Source organism: Arachis hypogaea, chromosome 1 (genome assembly GCF_003086295.3).
Source record: "Arachis hypogaea cultivar Tifrunner chromosome 1, arahy.Tifrunner.gnm2.J5K5, whole genome shotgun sequence".
NCBI classification, from domain to species: domain Eukaryota; kingdom Viridiplantae; phylum Streptophyta; class Magnoliopsida; order Fabales; family Fabaceae; genus Arachis; species Arachis hypogaea.
The window spans coordinates 2,336,758-2,353,730 of NC_092036.1; the positions used below are offsets into that span (position 1 = coordinate 2,336,758).

The following is a 16,973-nucleotide window of genomic DNA, read 5'->3' on the forward strand; positions in this document are numbered from 1 at the left end:
TTTAATTATTAATTGACTAGGATTAATAATGCCACATGTCTATATTATATTGGTCCACATATATAGAGTATGAGTTTTAGCACAAATATTGGGATATGAGAGCAATCACCATTTATTTTTATTAAAATCGTAATATTTCATATGTAACAAGGCATCAAGTTTTATTGCTGAACAAGTATTCTCATTGATTTACAATGGACTCGAGTGATTTTCCTAATAAAGATTTATTAAATATTAATTATAGCTTGTAGTCAACGAAGGTGATACCGTTAAACCAGGTCATAAGGTAGCTATTATTTCAACTTCTGCTAAAGTGATAGAGCAAGATTCGTTGTTATCGTCGTCTTCGTCGTCTTCTTCTTCATCTTCATCTGAGAGTGAATTTGAGGAAGATTCTCCTCAACCAAGCCAAAAGATCATTGAGAAGAAGAAAGCACCTAATATTGAGGCCACACCTAAAAGAATTGAGACTTCAATTACCACTGCTCCACAACTTCCACCCAAAAAAGGAGAAAGACGAGTAAGTGATCATTATTCTTATTATTAAGAGTAAAATCCTTTTTAGTTCCTATTTTTTTTTTTTTTTGTAATTTAAACAACTTGTATCTTAACGATTAAAAAATGATAATTTGCTCTTTATTCTTTCTCTTTTATTAGAGTATGAGTCTTTCTACAAGAATTTCTAATAAAAAGTGATAGAAAATGTGTATGTGTGAAGTTAGTTTTATGATTTGGCCTTTATCTAACATACATGGAGGATAACCATTTAATTGGGATATCGTTTTGGTTATTACGTGAGAGTTAAACAGTCCAAATTAAATAGTTATTATTCATGTATAATTAATAAAAACTACGTACATTATACAAGTTATGTCACACATAAATATTTTTTATATTTTTTGTTGGAAATTCTCATAAAAAAAAACTCATGCGTCTAATAAAGAAAAAGAATACATAGTTAAGACATGGGTTGTCTAAATTAAAAAAAAAATAGAAAACAAAAAGGAGTTTTACTCTATTATTAAAGTCTTCTTTAGTAAGTGTCTCATGGAAGAATTGATAGATATATACAAGAGCATTTCACAAGGATAATATTATGATAAGAGTGAAGTTGGATAAAGAATGAAAATTGTTTGTTTTAAAAGAATATTAAAAAAAATAAAAAGCACATTCTTCTTAGTCAAACAAATAAATTAATTTATGTGATTCAAGTTTCAGTATCTATATATTTCATGATATTTGTAGTGATGTCCTCCTTCGTGGTTAAAGGTTCCCATGACAAGACTTCGAAAGCGAGTTATGACACGGTTGAAGGATTCACAAAACACATATGCAATGCTAACAACTTTCAATGAACTTGACATGTGAGTTTTATTTATTTTTTATGCAACTTTAAACTCCAAGGTTGTATTTTGTTAGTGTTTCAGAGATAAGAAAGAACAGAAATAATTATATTTTTGATATTTTTTTATGTAAAAGTCTTTTGTAAATAAAAAAAGAAATATAAATTGTTATATTGTAATTCTAATTTCCTTTAGAGTTAATATTTAATTTAGTTCCTGAATTTGCACGCGAGTCTCAATTTAGTCCTTAAAGTTTTAATTATTTCTATTTAATTCCTAAATTTTATAAACGTGCCTTACATTAGTTTCTGAGACGATTTTTAGTTAAAAAATATTAATGGAGCATTGAAATGGAAAATCAAATGCATTCTAAAATATGTAAAATAATGTAGTTTTTGTTTTGGCATTCAAATAGCTCAAAAATAATGTCACATTACTTGTTTTGTTAGGTAAAGTTTCAATAAACACCACTTATTAGGTTGTTTTTTGGTTATTTGAATGTCAAAACTAAAACGACATCATTTTACAAAGTCTAGTATGACATCCGTCTGTCCATGACAGCATTCTATTAACGCGTATATATTAAAAATTGTTTCAAGGACTAACATGAGTCATATTCGCAAAATTTGGGGACTAAATAAAGGCAATTGAAACTTTAGAGACTAAATTAAAGCTCCTATACAAATTCAATGACCAAATTGAATATTATCTCTTTGCTTTATCTTGTCTCGTTTTGCCCTCAATCTAATAATCAATTAGGTGTTAGTTTTGTTAATTAACCATAAAATTTTACTAAAACTCAAAGGAAAATACTTGGACCAAACTCTTCTGTTCCATTATTTGTTAAGAATAACATTATACCTACGCTACCCTCACTGTTGTTTTTTTTTTTTTCCTCTTGATGTTAGGACTAATCTGATGAAGCTTCGTTCTGATTACAAGGAAGTATTTGTTGAAAAGCATGGAGTCAAATTGGGACTTATGTCTTGTTTTATCAAAGTATGTTTATCAAATTACTCAGAGTGACTATTTGCTTTTGAAAATTCTTGTGTATTTTAAGATCAACCACCACCACTCATTTTATTTTAAATTAGAAATTAGATTCAAAAAAATTAAAATGAGTTATTTAAATTAATTTAAAACACAGATTAAATATGCATGACCATGCAAGAACTTTTATATCTATTACAGGCTGCTATTAGTGCACTCCAACATCAGCCAATTGTAAATGCAGTCATTGATGGTGATGATATTGTATACAGAGATTATATAGATATCAGTGTAGCTGTTGCTACTGCAAAGGTTTGTATTAATTAACCTTTTCTGTTACTTTTATTAAGTAGAGAAACTTTAATGGTTCTATAATTTGTAGAAGGATAAAAATACTGGTACTGATAACTGATAAAAAAAATTATTATTTCTATACATAAATATTTAAAATATGGTGAAAACTCAGATGCAGTCAACTTTACGTGAAGTTGATAGTTGAGAGCCGTTAGATGAAAATTTAGTCAAATCAGTCAAATCATCTAACGGCTCTTAGTTATCAACTTCACGTGAAGTCGACTGCACCTAAATTTTCACCTTAAAGTATTGATAAAATTATTTGAAACTTAAAAAATTATCTAAAATTTTAAAATTACTTTTTTAATCTAAATTATTCCACTCCTAAATCCCCAACTATTTGCTACTATCATCTCAATTTTTAACATCAATTTTTTTTTTCATCCAACTCTCATCTCAAATTACCACCACCACCACTACTGAGGATTGAGACGGTGATGGTGAATGGTAAAAAATTTGGGATGAGGTAAATTAGATTAAAAAAAATAGTTTAAAAATTTTGAATAATTTTTTTAGAATTTGGGAATTTTTGTCAACGGAAATCTATCTTTCATAAATATAAAGTCATTTTCGAATTTTTGTAAGTAGATTTGTCGGCGCTTTAAATATTTATGGATAAAAATAGTAATTTATTTAAGGGAAAAAAAACGTTCATACATTGTATAAAGTTAATTATGCATTACTAGCAATTTTCCTTCCCAGGGACTTGTTGTGCCAGTTATCCGCAATGCTGAGAAAATGGAGTTAGCAGAGATAGAAAATCAAATTAGCTGTTTTGGAAAGAAGGCAAACAATGGAACTTTATCAATTGATGAGATGGTTGGAGGCACACTTACAATATCCAATGGTGGTGTTTATGGGAGCCTCTTGAGTACCCCTATTATTAACCCTCCTCAGGTTTCAATTTCAATAATAATAATAATAACCATTTTTATTAGAATAAATTAATTATTAAATTAAAGACATCTTCTATAATCACGTATAGAATGACTTTAATTTAATAGGTTGAGTCTATCATTACAATCAACTTAAAATTACAACTAAAAGAAGTTTTAAAACTAATGATTATGTGTTACATCTGTGCATACACTTGAAGAGCAAGTGATTTTGTTACTTTGCTAATATAAAATTTCGAGTAAAATGATAAATAAATCTCTAATGATTTAAATTTTGGATAGATTAATTTTTAAAGAAAAAAATATCAATGAAATCTTTCATAATAATAAACGCAAATAAATTAGTTTAAATTAAAATTTTTTACTCTAATCAAAAGAACTAATTTGAAGATAATGTGTCTACATAAGCTATTTTTAAAAACTTTATTAATATTTTTTTTAGGTGGAAACTCAGGTACAGTCGACTTTACATGAAGTTGATAATTGAGAGCCGTTAGATTATTTAAAAACTTTGTTAATATTTTCATCTAACGGCTCTCAACTATCAACTTCACGTAAAGTCGACTGCACCTAAGTTTTCACTTTTTTTAGAGACTAATTTATCCGAAATATAAATTTTCAGGGTTTATATTTCATTTTACTCTCAAATTTTCATGATTGATTTTGTTACTTTACCATCTCTCTCTCTCTCTAAAATTTTCATGATTTTTTTTTCAGTCAGCAATCTTGGGTATGCATTCCATCATGAGTCGTCCAATGATGGTTGGGGGTAATATCGTCCCAAGGCCAATGATGTACATTGCTCTAACATATGATCATAGAATCATTGATGGAAGAGAAGCAGTTTATTTTCTACGTCACATCAAGGATATTGTGGAGGATCCTCGTAGATTGCTACTTGACTTGTGAATTGTTAATAATGAACTCTTTTCTAGGTATATAAAATGATTGATACCTAAGCTGAGATAGTGCATAACAAGTTTAAGTGCACATCATTTTCATTGGAGTAAATAGAAACATTTAGAATTCATTTGTCAGATAGAATTTAGGGTCTTGTGATTTTTGTAATAAATTGCGCCTGCCCATGATTTATAATTAGATGAACAATTTATTTTAAGTGTCCATTTGATGTTAAATGAAATCATCATAGGGAAGGTTTTGGTTAGGTACAAGCAATTAAAAATGTTTAAATTTCAAGAGAGTAACCAGTTCAAGAGTTTCTCCTTTCAAGTTCTTCATATCATAGACACATATTATTAAATATATAGTAAGTCAAATTTCAATCCCTGAGTTCAATCCTACTCTTTATCTTAGTGGTTATTAAACAAAAGATTAATCAAGGTTCAATTAACACACTTAGCAATCAATTACCATTCATCAATCAACAAATCCTATAATCATATAGTCCTTCATAAATCATAATCATGAACAAAAACAACCATATGTATAAACCTGAAAAACTTGAGTCTCAAGACAAGTCCTTGAACCCTTTATTTAAGCTAACTTCAAAAATCTAGTCTTCCATGTTGATCAACACTACAAACTTCATAAAATGAAAAACCCCAACCAGAAGCTATGAGCACTAGAAACTAGACAATAATTGAAGAGAACAGCTAAAATAACAAGAAACCAATAAGAAAAATAGTTGCCAACAGAGAGAAAATTATACAGTATTGGTGAATTTTTCTTTAATTGTGGCATTGTATAAATATACATTTTGCATCAGTATAATTATTTTTTATAGCAAATACTTTAGTTTTTGCAAGCATTTACATGATTTGTGAATACACAAATCATTTTACATTTTAGAAAGAATTACATATATGATGTACAATTCAAAAATGGAAAGAGGCTGACTAACCACTTGTCATATTGTTATCTGTAGCTCTCCTTCAAGAATTTCGCGAAAATAGATGTGCATTCATGCCTAGCTTCAGAATCATTTCTTTTTAAGAAAACCACTCTTAGAAAGAAGCCTTGATAAAAATCCCCTACTGTTATCCGAGTCCTTTGCTTTGACATTGCTGAGGTTGCTTATGAGAGACCAATGTGTCTCAAAGTCAGGCTCATAACCACTGTCCTGCATAGCTTGCATGAGATATGATGCCTTCCCAAGATTCTTTTCGTTGCGATAACTCTTAATTACAGCACCATACATTTCTCTGGTCGGAGTTTCGCCTCTTCGAATCATGGCTGATAGTAACTGTTCTGCCTGTTCTGTCCTCCCATCTTGACAGAAGCTGTCAACAAGCATCTCCATTGTGTCGATTCTTGGTGCAAGACTTCGATTCAACATCTCAGAGTAAAAATCCAAAGCATCATTCAGTTCATTTCGTGCACAAAATGCACGAATTATAGAATCATAACTGAGGGAAGATGGAATGTTACTTTTCTTCACCATTATGTTCAAAAGATGAACTGCCTTGTTCAATCTTCCATTTTGGCAAAAACACTTGATAAGGTAATCATAATTGATATTATCGGGAGTCAGAGATTCCGCTTCCATCCTGTCCAAAAACGTTTCGGCTTCTTGTATCTTCCCACAAGAAAGAAAGCTCTCTGTAATAGTTGTTTGAACGACAGAATCATGTGTCCAGCCTCTTACTCTCATGTCTTGACTCAATTCTAAGGCCTTCTGCAGTTCCCCGGCGTCACACAAGCTGCTTATTACCTTTCTCAAGCTGCGCTTGCTTGGTTTAAGTCCCTTCGAAATCATGGTAGTAAGATAATGCAGAGCACTAGACACATCTTTACAGTGCCAGAAACCATACACAAGAAAATCATAACTGACTTCATCGAGTATAATCTTCTTCTCTTCCATTTCGGTTAGAATTTTCTCAACAATGAAACTGTTTCCGGCAGACAGAAGATGGAAAACAAGAATGTTATATATGATAAGGTCATCAAGTGGACATTGAGCAAGAACGAGGTTCTTTAAGCTCAGAGCAAATTGTACTCTACCCTTCATGCACATCAATTGGACCAAGTGTTTGTAACTTGAGTGCGACAGCTCCAAATTCTTTCTTATTGCAGCACCAAGAAGCTCATCCACTTTCCTCAAATCCTTACCTTGGCAGTGACCCTGAATAAGGATGTTACAAAGTTTACCATCCGGAATTAGACCGTTGCACAACATATCCCGGAACAAGGTGTCAGCTTTCCTAATGTTTCCCATCTTACAAAATCCGTGTATCAATGCACAATGAACATCATGAGAAAAGGATGGCTGCTCTTTTACAATGATATCTTTTAATGCAATAGCTTTTTCATGTCTATCAGCTTTACACAATTGAGGGATTAACAAGACTGAAACATCCAAACAGGGATGCAAATTTCTATCTAGCATATCGTCCAACAGCATAAAGGCTAGAGAAAATTTCCCCTCATTGCAAAGGCCTCTGATAAGTTTATTGTATCTAGCACGATCCAACATGAAACAATGTGGTAGCTCTTCTAACACTAGAAGTGCAACATTTGAAAGACCTGTGGTAGAAAGCACTTCTAAAAATACATGACATATATCTAACCTTAGTGAAGGGTATGATAGCAGCATGACCTCAAGAAGTTGTAATGCTTTCCCAAGCATTTTCCGATGGCAAATAGAGACAAGAAGTTGTTTGAATTCTGCCAATCCTGGCGACCATTGATTTCTACAAGCATTGTTCCAGTAATAATTAAGCTCCTTCATATTTCCTTTCTTCCATAAAGTTAATAATATGGCAGTATATATCTCATTCTTGATGTGAATTTTGTTTTCAAACATTTCATCCAACAAAGCTTTTGCTTTGCATAGCAAGCCCTTCTTGATGTATGCCTGTACAACCAAATTAAGAGTTTCCGAGTCAAGTTTATTTGCAGACCGTGGAATGCTGCCCAGAATATTGACCACTGATTTGATTTGTGACCGAGATGAACAAAGTTGTTTCACTAACATTGAAAAGTCTGGCAGCAACAGCTCTTGCCCCCAACGAAGCATTTCTTCAACCAAAACAAATGCCCTTTTCAAGTTATTATTGCTACACTCCTTCCTGACAGATGAACTAAATTTCGGTACCATGGATTCTTCAAGAATGTGAGCAATGTGGTTCTCATACTCATCAACATCTGTATCCAAGTAAAGTCCATTTCCAATATCATCATAGAACTCTGTATTTGAAAGTTTCCTGTCATTGTCTCGTTTCAACCTCACGTTCAAAGGGTTAAATCCCAAAACGGTAAATGCCCTGGAAAGTGGATTCTCCATTGACGAAAGTTCAATAAAACCACCACTATCCATCTCATGAATCAAACTTTTCACTAGATCAAACCGTCTAGACCTACAATACCCCGCTATAAGTACTCTGAAGGTGGAAATATCAGGCGGCGTCCCCCTATCCATCATCTCATCAAGAATGTGACGAGCATGCTCTAACAGGCCTACTTGAAACAACCCACTTATAAGAGCGTTATAAGTATATATGCGCGGCACCAAGCCTTCTGATAGCATAAGAGACAAATAATTCATAGAGTTTTTCATGTTCCCTTCGCGACAACTCCAACCAATTAATATCCCATATGTTACTTCATCAAGTTTAAAGCCTATGTTTTCAAGTTCTTGCATGAAAAATCCTGCCATTTTTACATTATAGCTGCTGCACAAAGAATTTATAACTCTATTGGCAGCCACTACACTCGGGACACGCTTTACTTCGACAAAGAAACTAAGCAAATCATTGAAGTCCTTCTTCTCACAGTATGCAAAAGCAATCTCATCGAAAACGAAGCGACTAACCTCAGGATTGAAAGGCAACACCTTCTTGACAATGTTCCTTGCTTCCAGAATCTTTCCATTGCCACAAAGTAGTATCACCAAATTCCCCAACGTTTTCACCTCAGCACAATTCAATTTGCCACAGAAATCCAGCATATCAACTGAAACCCTGAATGCAAGCTCTGTTCTCTTCATTCTCACCAAAAGATCAACAAGAACATGGTAACACAACCTTAAAGGAATCATACCGCGACCCCTCATAAAATCATACACAAAAACAGACCTTTCTAATTCTTTCATGTCAACATAACCTTCAATCAGATAACTGAAAATCTCATGATTATCCAATGAAATTCCTTCACCCTCCAATTCAAATAACAAGCCATCAGCTTCTCTAAGCATCCCAACCTGCACAAGCAATGATGCCATGACCTCATAAGAGCACAAGAGATTCTTGAAACCCATGTTTCTCTCACCACACAATTTGAAAATCTGCCACAAAGACCTAACCTTTTCGACATGAACCCCAACTCTGGCACACTCAGATTGATAACCAACCAATAATTGAAGCACATTTTGAGGATCCAACTGAGGAAGCTTCCAGAACTTCCTGGTAATTTCAGGGATGACAGTGGACACATCCAAAAGAAGGTCCTTCAGGGAAGGTTTGGTATGATTATTTGAAAGGGAACACTTGGACAAAATGGAACCAGCGAGGCCGTGAAAATCAACCGTTGATACGTGTAGTTGGGTGTTTTGGGTTGTTGAGGTGACGGAGGAGCGTGAAGGTGGTGGTGATGAAGAAAAGAAGTAAGAAAAGAAGCGGTTCAAGTGTGGGTGGCGGCGGTGTCGGAGAGTGGAGAGAGAGAGAGGAGCATTCAAATTTGATGGCATTGACAGTGGTAATGGTAGCGCCGTCAGAGGGCGACCGATTTGGTGCTCCCTATTACTCTTGGAGCACCAAAGTTCGAAATTAGATCTCACCAGTTTTTTTAACACTTAAAAGAATAAAGTATGATTTTTTACTATTAATTTTATAAATAGAATCAAAATTAAATATGAAAAAGAAAATAATGAAGAATAAAAAATTACAATTGACATCATCCGATCTTTTTTTACTGAAAAAGATTTACTCCCCCACTCCAGAGCTCCATTTGTCATTTTTTTGAAAATAGTTTTTTTTTTCTTTATGGACTTCACAAATCAATAATTAATTTATGGTGAAAATTCAAGTACAGTTGACTTTATGTGAAATTAATAGTCAATAGTCGTTAAATAAAAATTTAGTCAAATTAGTTAAATCATCTAACGGGTCTTAATTATTAACTTTTCGCACCTTAATTTTCACCTTAATTCATTACAAATTAAAATTCTATTTAAAGATTTACAGTTAAACAAAAAATAGTTACATATTATATATACAAAATAATATTTAAATTCTTACCATTTATATAAATAGATTAATAAACTAACTATTATATTAATATAAAATTCTTTTATTTTTAGCTCGACAAATCAATAATTAAATTATTGTGGATCGAAGCTCTATTAAAAATTTGTACTTGACCAATAAATTATTAAATATATAAAATAATATTCGAATTTCAAAATTTATTTAAATGGAATAATAAGTTAATTACTGTAGTTTATATTAATCTAAGGTTCTTTTTGTTAATTTAAACTAAATTTGGGTTAACTCTTCTTCTGTTTTTTTGTTTTTGGTAAGGAACTCTTCTTCTATTTTGTTCATGTGTGTTTTTGTTCATAATAAAGAGTCTGGATTCGTCCACCATTCCATCATTACTTCTTCTACCATATGTGTACAACCTCTGAACAAAAACAAAATTGCGTATATTACCAAAAAATTGCGTACAACCATTATTTGTGTACAATCATTTATGAAATAATAAATCACAATAATATTTCCAGTCCAAAAACATCACAATAATATTTACGGTCCATTTAACGTAAATATAACTAAGATCCATTGTGAGACACCAAAAAAAACTAAGATCCACCATCCATTGTTTCCATCACTTTCTCACACAATGTCTATGCTTTCATCAACCCTGTTACAGGTTACAACGGGTTGGGAAACCTTGGGATTCTTTTTAAGAATCAAAATTCTTTTCGGTGCTTTAGTATAAAAATATTATTTGAAATTCAGTTCACAAAAGATTCAATTCCTTCCAAGATTCTCAAAGAAAATTGGATCAATTCTAATTATATTCTCATATTTATAATCTCAAAAATTGAAAAAGGAAAAATGGGAATGAATTTTTTCATATTTTTATCATCAATCCCGCTATATTATCAATAGTATTTCTGCCAACTTCTGTCAACTCTTATTTATAACTGTGTTTAATAGAAGTGTTTTTGTGGATGTGTCTAATAAAAATATTTTTTTATGACTTTATTTAACAAAAGTGTCTTTATAGATATATTTTTTGGATGTGTGTCTTTATATATATGTTTAAAATATAATAATTAATTATTATTAACAATAAGTTGACAGATAATAGGTTGGTACCTATATTTTTCCTAAATTCTTTGATTTGGAGTTTGTTATAAGGTAATTATGATCTTTTAAATTTGAATTTGAAAGATCGCTGTAGTGAAAAAGCAGAGCATGCGCAGAGTGAGTCCGGGATAGTCCATAAAAATTACGAGAATGCTTTGATTGATGTGGATTAAGAATTTTGGGCCTTTCACCTAGGTCCAGAACAATGTCCCCAAACCCAGTGAGTTGTGCTGTTAAGAGACGTTACGTTTTGAAAACTCATCATGTAGATAGTAGAGCTTCACTTAGCTTGATACCTTAAGATCGTTTGATTGGTTGAATGCTTCTAGACCTTCTGATGCCTGCTACTCACACTTCTCGAGATGAGATATCAATTGACTTTAATGAGGTTTTAATTCCCAAATAATGGGAAATGACCATTTTTTCCCTAGTCAATTCATCCTTTCTCGCACTTTTGGGGGGAAAGTATATAAACTTCAAAAATCTTTCTTTTTTATTGCATATTTCTTCTTCCTTTTATATCTTGTGATGGGTTCCTGCTGTAACTTGCTGGTGTCACTTTTGTGTTGTCATTCTCCTTCCTCGCCCATCATTGTTTCCTTGTATGCTTCCTTCTTTTTCCTTTATCATTCTACTCATATTGCGGTTGCTTTTTGGCTTTCGAAGATACTTCACTTATCCTAGTTTCTACTCCTGGAGCTATAGCTATGGGTTTGTTTAGTCTTTTCTCTTTTTAGTTGGTGAACTTAGTTGATAGATTAGGTAAAAAAATTATTTCATTGTGTCCTTAGTGTAGAATAGAGTTTTGTTGGCATAGATGTTTAAGCTGATGGTAGTGGCGGTGCCCCTATTATAGGTATAGCAAGAAGAAGGCTGAAACCTATTGTCTCCTGAGAACCTGTGTTCCCCGACTTGGGCGTCCCAGATCGATATCATTGGTGCACGCCCGATGCGACGAGGACACCTTTACCTTTAAGCAATGATGACCTTCAAAGACTCCGTGATGATAGAGCTATCTGTGGCATGGTACGATGGAGGAGCAATATGAGATTTTCCTCCCAGGGGCTCAGGAGTGAGTGTGCTACATTAATTTAAAGGCCCTACGGGTTCTCAACTCGATGTGAGTCTATAAGTCCATATTCATGGTACTGGGGATTGGATTCCCTTTTTTTCTACAATTGTACAATCTTTCTTAAATTAGTGCTCCATGACTCCCTCAAAGATGGGCTTGTGTCATTGTAAGCCAAGGTAGCCTCAAAGTTTTCATGTACCATTCCAATAATCTTATCGTCAGTCTAATACTTTATAGTTAGGTATCTCGCGAAGACCACTGCATAAAAATCATTAATGGTCTTTCTTCCTAGGATGATGTTAGGATGATGTTATAGCCACGAATTCGGACATAACTACTTTCTTTTTACTATCGGCTCCAATGGAGATTGGTAGCCTGATGGCATCATCAGGCTTGATGAAAAGGTCGCCTAAGTCAACGATTCCAGGTTGGTAACTCACGAGAGTTGCATCTTTTAACCCCCAAAGTGTCAAAAGCATCTCGAAAGAGGATATTTGAATCAATTCTTGTGTCTAACAAGATGCGTTTGACGAGCCCAATTCCTACTCTAGATGTTATGACCATCGAGAGATCTTCATCCGGGTTGCCGTGTATGCAATCTTGAGGACTAAAGGTGACTTTAGGGGTATTTGAGCTTCTTAAGTTTTCACTAAAAGGACCTTTAAGTCCTTTTTCAATAAGTCCTTCCAATCACCATATTTACTACGATGGTGGGATCCAAGTCGGGTTCGTCTTGTGTATATGGCTTTACACCTCTAGGATTATGCCCTTCATTATTGTCAGGCAATTTGTCTCGCTCAATTCTCTTAGGCTCATGTATGAATTTTACGAATGAGTTTTTCTTCTCTTTTGGCCTGTTCTAGAGCATCTTTAAGATCAAAGCAATCTTATGTTAGTCATAGTACAAGCTTTTGTTTACCTTCGTACTAACCTTGTGTTGCCTAGGTTTCGGAAGGACGACTCTATCGGCGATTCGTTGATATACTACTGTGATTAAGGTCGTTAATGGTGTGTGGTTCGTGAACTTGCCTATTTGGGGTGGTCCAGGAGATTTGGGTGCTTGCTCTTTTTGGCTTTCCTTATGAGATGAAAAGTTGTTGTGTTTGCAAGGCGATTGGTTAGCGGCATGCTATTTATCGGTAGCTATTACCAGATTAACTTTTTCGTCATTAATGTATCCGCTAGAGATATTCTTAGATGGGATTGGTGGTCAAGTGTTTTCAGAGTCTTTATTGGTTTGCCCGTTTGTCAAACACAAACTGGCTACCGAATCTATGAGATCGTCAATCTCGATGACTTCGTCTTTGAATCTATTTAGGTACTTTCTGGTGAAATCACTACTTCGGTGCGTGACCCCTAAGAAGTTGATTGGGTGTTTAGCTTTGAAAATTTGGGTCATGAACTGCACTAAACACTTCCACGAGATATCCGTGAATGTTGAAATTGATCCTTGGGTAAAGAAGGTGAACCCTTTTATCACTAGAGCGGCTGAGGATGTGCAACATCGAACTGTATCGACAGCCCCTTCAAAATTTATTCTAGCTTCAAATCTCCTAATATTCTCTTGAGGATCCTTTATGCCATTGTATCGTATGTCCATGGGCTTGTCAAAATTCTTTGACAAATAGACCTTTAGGATTCTAGCATCAATGGGAGTAGCTCCCGTGATAACTGGCTGGTTAGGCTGTCTACTTTTCTCTACTAGTAATCGCTCTCTTGCTTCATGATTCCAAGCTCAGGGACTTAACTTGGCGACCTACCATTCTCATTGTGTTAGCGATTTTGGCGATGATTAGCATCGTTACACCTTATACATCGGCCTATATATATGTTGTGTTGGAGATTGAGAATGTAAACTCCTTTGAGGTCCAGTCTTGTGTGAGCCTTGTGAATTGGTTCTGGTTGGTAGCAATCTAGTACCGCAACCCCCTTTCTAAATTTTGTACTTGATGCCTAAGCTCCTGGATGATACAAGCACTATTTTTTTCAGTTCCTCCGAAAGGCCTATGATTGGAAGACTGGAGCATATTCCTACTTTAGTTTTCTTGCTAGCATGGGGTTACCTTAGTGTGCACTATGCTCGATATACACCCACCATTAAGGTCTCTATAGTTTTGTTGGAGATGTGTTCCTCGTTATCTTTGGACTGATTTTGAGAATGTTTGAGATCTGAATCCATCGCTCATCAAAGGCCACAGTTCCCACAAACAGCACTAATGTTTGTATGTATTTTATTGATAGAGTTGATAGAGACCGACGACCAAGTGACAAGGATGGTTGAAGACAAGCCCCAATAGAAAAGGTGATATTTGCTATGATACTCTGACGCTCAAGTTAGTAGGAGTTCAACAAGGTAAAATGAGAACTAGGGTGTGTTTGGGAGAACTTGAAACTCCTTTTTATGTAGGAAGAATTCGGATTGATACAGATTTCTTAGTTTAGGATTTGTTATAAGGTAGTTAGGATCTTTTGAATTTGAAAGATTGTTGTGGTAAAAAAAGAGTGTACGCACTGAGTGAGTCTAGGTTGGACCGTAAGAATCACAAAAATGCTCTGGTCATTGTGGATTAAGAATTTTTAGTTTTTAGGTCAAGTTCAGAATACTATTTAATATCTTCTCTCATATTTTTCTCATGATCTCACTTAACAAAAGAGAGAAAAAATTAAAAAAAAAATCTATTTCCAAAAAGTTATTATACAACCTTCCTCGTTACAAATGAAAGCCACCACCTCTCAATGCCCCTCACCACCGTCTCATCAGCCAAGAATCTCGACACCACCATGAGATTGAAAACCATTCATGCGAGACCTTCCTTCTTACTAATATTCATCTGGCTGTCCTTAGATACATTATGAATTGCCAAAAAAAAAAAAACATAATTTGAGCTCATAACAATACAAGGCAACTATCAGCCCCAACCCGAACTTCCTACTCTTTCTTGTTCTTTCGCATGACTATCAAATTATTCTTGATTCCACTCATCATGATCATTGTTATTGGAATCTCCTTCAAGCATAATAATGCCTAATTTTTGTTAATTCCTCTGTTTGTTGACCATGTGGTGATTCATCTATTCATTTCTAAAGATGAGAATTGTGCCTAGAATTCAGTTCAACTCAATTCATTTCATTTATACTTTCCAAACACACTATTAAGTATTAAGACAAAGAATTATGCCCCTTTTCTAAACATGTATGCACGCTTTCTAAATAGCATATATAGATCGTATATCTTCTCTTTTATAATCATATCATACATTTTTTAAGTACACGAAAATAATTCACTAATTGAGTCCATAGTTTATTCATGTATTTGACTCCCATCTACAATTTTTTTTTTCATAATCAGCTAAAATTTTCTCCTAAATTCCGTTTGGTTATGAAAAGAACTAATAGTGCGTTTAGCTTGTGTTGTTTTCAATGTTTGTATTTTTAAAATTTTATGAGAAAAAAAAAAGATAAAAAAAATAAAATTTTATTGTTTTTATTTTTTTTACAAAATTTTAAAAATAATAAATAATAAAAATAAAAATAAAAAATAAAGACGCAAATTAAAAGCACTTAAATTTTCTCCTTTTCAGTAGTAAGCAATATTCTGAAAATTAGACCGAACTGGCCGGTTGGACCGGTTTAACCGAAAGAGGTGGTTGATGTAGCGGTTTTTGTTTTGGTGCATCCCCATAGCCACACATCCCAAATACACATAACACTCCATATGGACATCTATGTCCACATTTGCCACAATTAAGGATGCTCCAATTGATGTCTCTACACAAACCGAAACAACATTGCCGATTGAAGGCACACCTAATCCCACACGCCCCACAATTGTTCCTGTCAGAAACCACATTCACACAACGGTTTCCACAGCACCTGCTTCTTGGTGGAAACTCTCCATTGTTGTTGCATATCCATGGTCTCATGCGACACCCACCATAATAACTATGCCTTCTTTTCACAACTTTCTTTAGCCATGGTGATGATGAGACACTCGTGATGTCATTTTGGTTCAATGTGTTTGCCATTGAACTTCCTTCTATTTGGATCAAAGCTAGCCCCAAAATTAATGTCACTAATGTTGCTAAATTGTGTTTGTCCATCATGAACATTTAAGTTGCAAAATGGCTTAATTATGAAAGGTATATATATAGATGAAAAGGAATATAATATGTTCATTTTTTTTGTCGATAGATTGAACAGTCCTCAATCCTAGGCATTACCCATTCACGCGCACCACACTCACTCACACAATTCAGGTTCTATCACACCTAGCTACAGCTGGGAATCGAACCTGGAGATGTGGCTATATGAGGTTAACAAATAGGCCATCGGTACAAAGCCTCGCCACATAATATGTCCGTTAAGAGGCAGATATTCTCACGCGGAAAGAAATTAGAAACTTATGCTTCAATAATCTAATGGTTGCGATAATTAATGAATATTAAATAAAGTAAATTCTATCTGTTTTTTTTTTTTTTGTCTCCCTAACATTATCAGAAGAAATATAGAAGATCTCAACTTGATTTACATCAATATAACCCTTGTGGTTGGAAAATGCTGCTTGGCATTTTAATGAAGGCATTATGATTAATTAAGCGGGTAAATGCTGATTAGTCTTCAAAGATGCAGTAGCGTTCTTTTTCAAATTTATAGCTTATTAATCTTTTTATTTTATGGCCTTTTTGCGTGATGCTTATCATCTTTATTCACTTCTTTCACGAGGAGTGGATAGTAATTCACATGAAAAGGGTTTAAGTCTCTAAAAAACCAAAATACTTTAAACGAAGAAAAAGAAAGAGTTATACATTACTAGTACAACCGACCATATCCTTTTGTTACAAGAAATATACCTTTTCCTCCTAGAAATAGCATAAAGTTTTTTTTTTCTTTTTCATGTCCAAAACTAACTTTTCTCTTTTTAAAAATTTTCACAAATATTAGATGACAAATATTTTTTTGAGTAAATGACACTTCTTTTTTTATAAAATGTTTAATGACGCTCTCATCGCTTTTATTTATAAAATGTATATTATTCTCTCCTACAAAA

At 33.7% G+C, this 16,973-nt stretch overlaps 2 protein-coding genes across 3 annotated transcripts; one reads left to right on the plus strand and one right to left on the minus strand.

Moving 5' to 3' along the window:
• The first annotated feature begins 329 nt into the window (after positions 1-329).
• Positions 330-4,678, plus strand: LOC112751820 (dihydrolipoyllysine-residue succinyltransferase component of 2-oxoglutarate dehydrogenase complex 2, mitochondrial-like). Of its 2 annotated transcripts, none has more exons than XM_025803430.3 (6): positions 330-520; positions 1,270-1,364; positions 2,252-2,342; positions 2,535-2,645; positions 3,390-3,584; positions 4,301-4,678. In XM_025803430.3, the coding sequence occupies exons 2-6, from the start codon at positions 1,276-1,278 to the stop codon at positions 4,490-4,492; spliced, it is 678 nt and encodes a 225-aa protein (XP_025659215.3). In that variant the 5' UTR covers positions 330-520; positions 1,270-1,275; the 3' UTR covers positions 4,493-4,678. The 2 variants fall into 2 exon arrangements, with proteins under 2 accessions (XP_025659215.3, XP_072091574.1); XM_072235473.1 differs by having other exon boundaries at positions 331-520; positions 1,246-1,364.
• An 844-nt stretch (positions 4,679-5,522) lies between these two features.
• Positions 5,523-9,227, minus strand: LOC112710960 (pentatricopeptide repeat-containing protein At5g15280, mitochondrial-like). The gene has a single exon (XM_025763467.1). It carries the CDS (start codon positions 9,225-9,227, stop codon positions 5,523-5,525), a length of 3,705 nt encoding a protein of 1,234 aa, XP_025619252.1.
• Between the last annotated feature and the right edge of the window lie 7,746 nt (positions 9,228-16,973).

Coding starts and splice junctions, on each gene's coding strand:
- LOC112751820 (XM_025803430.3), top strand. CDS start 1,276: ATGACAAGACTTCGAAAGCGAGTTATGACACGGTTGAAGGATTCACAA. Junction 2,343..2,534: donor TTATGTCTTGTTTTATCAAA/GTATGTTTATCA, acceptor TATCTATTACAG/GCTGCTATTAGTGCACTCCA. Junction 2,646..3,389: donor TAGCTGTTGCTACTGCAAAG/GTTTGTATTAAT, acceptor TTTCCTTCCCAG/GGACTTGTTGTGCCAGTTAT.
- LOC112710960 (XM_025763467.1), bottom strand. CDS start 9,227: ATGCCATCAAATTTGAATGCTCCTCTCTCTCTCTCCACTCTCCGACAC.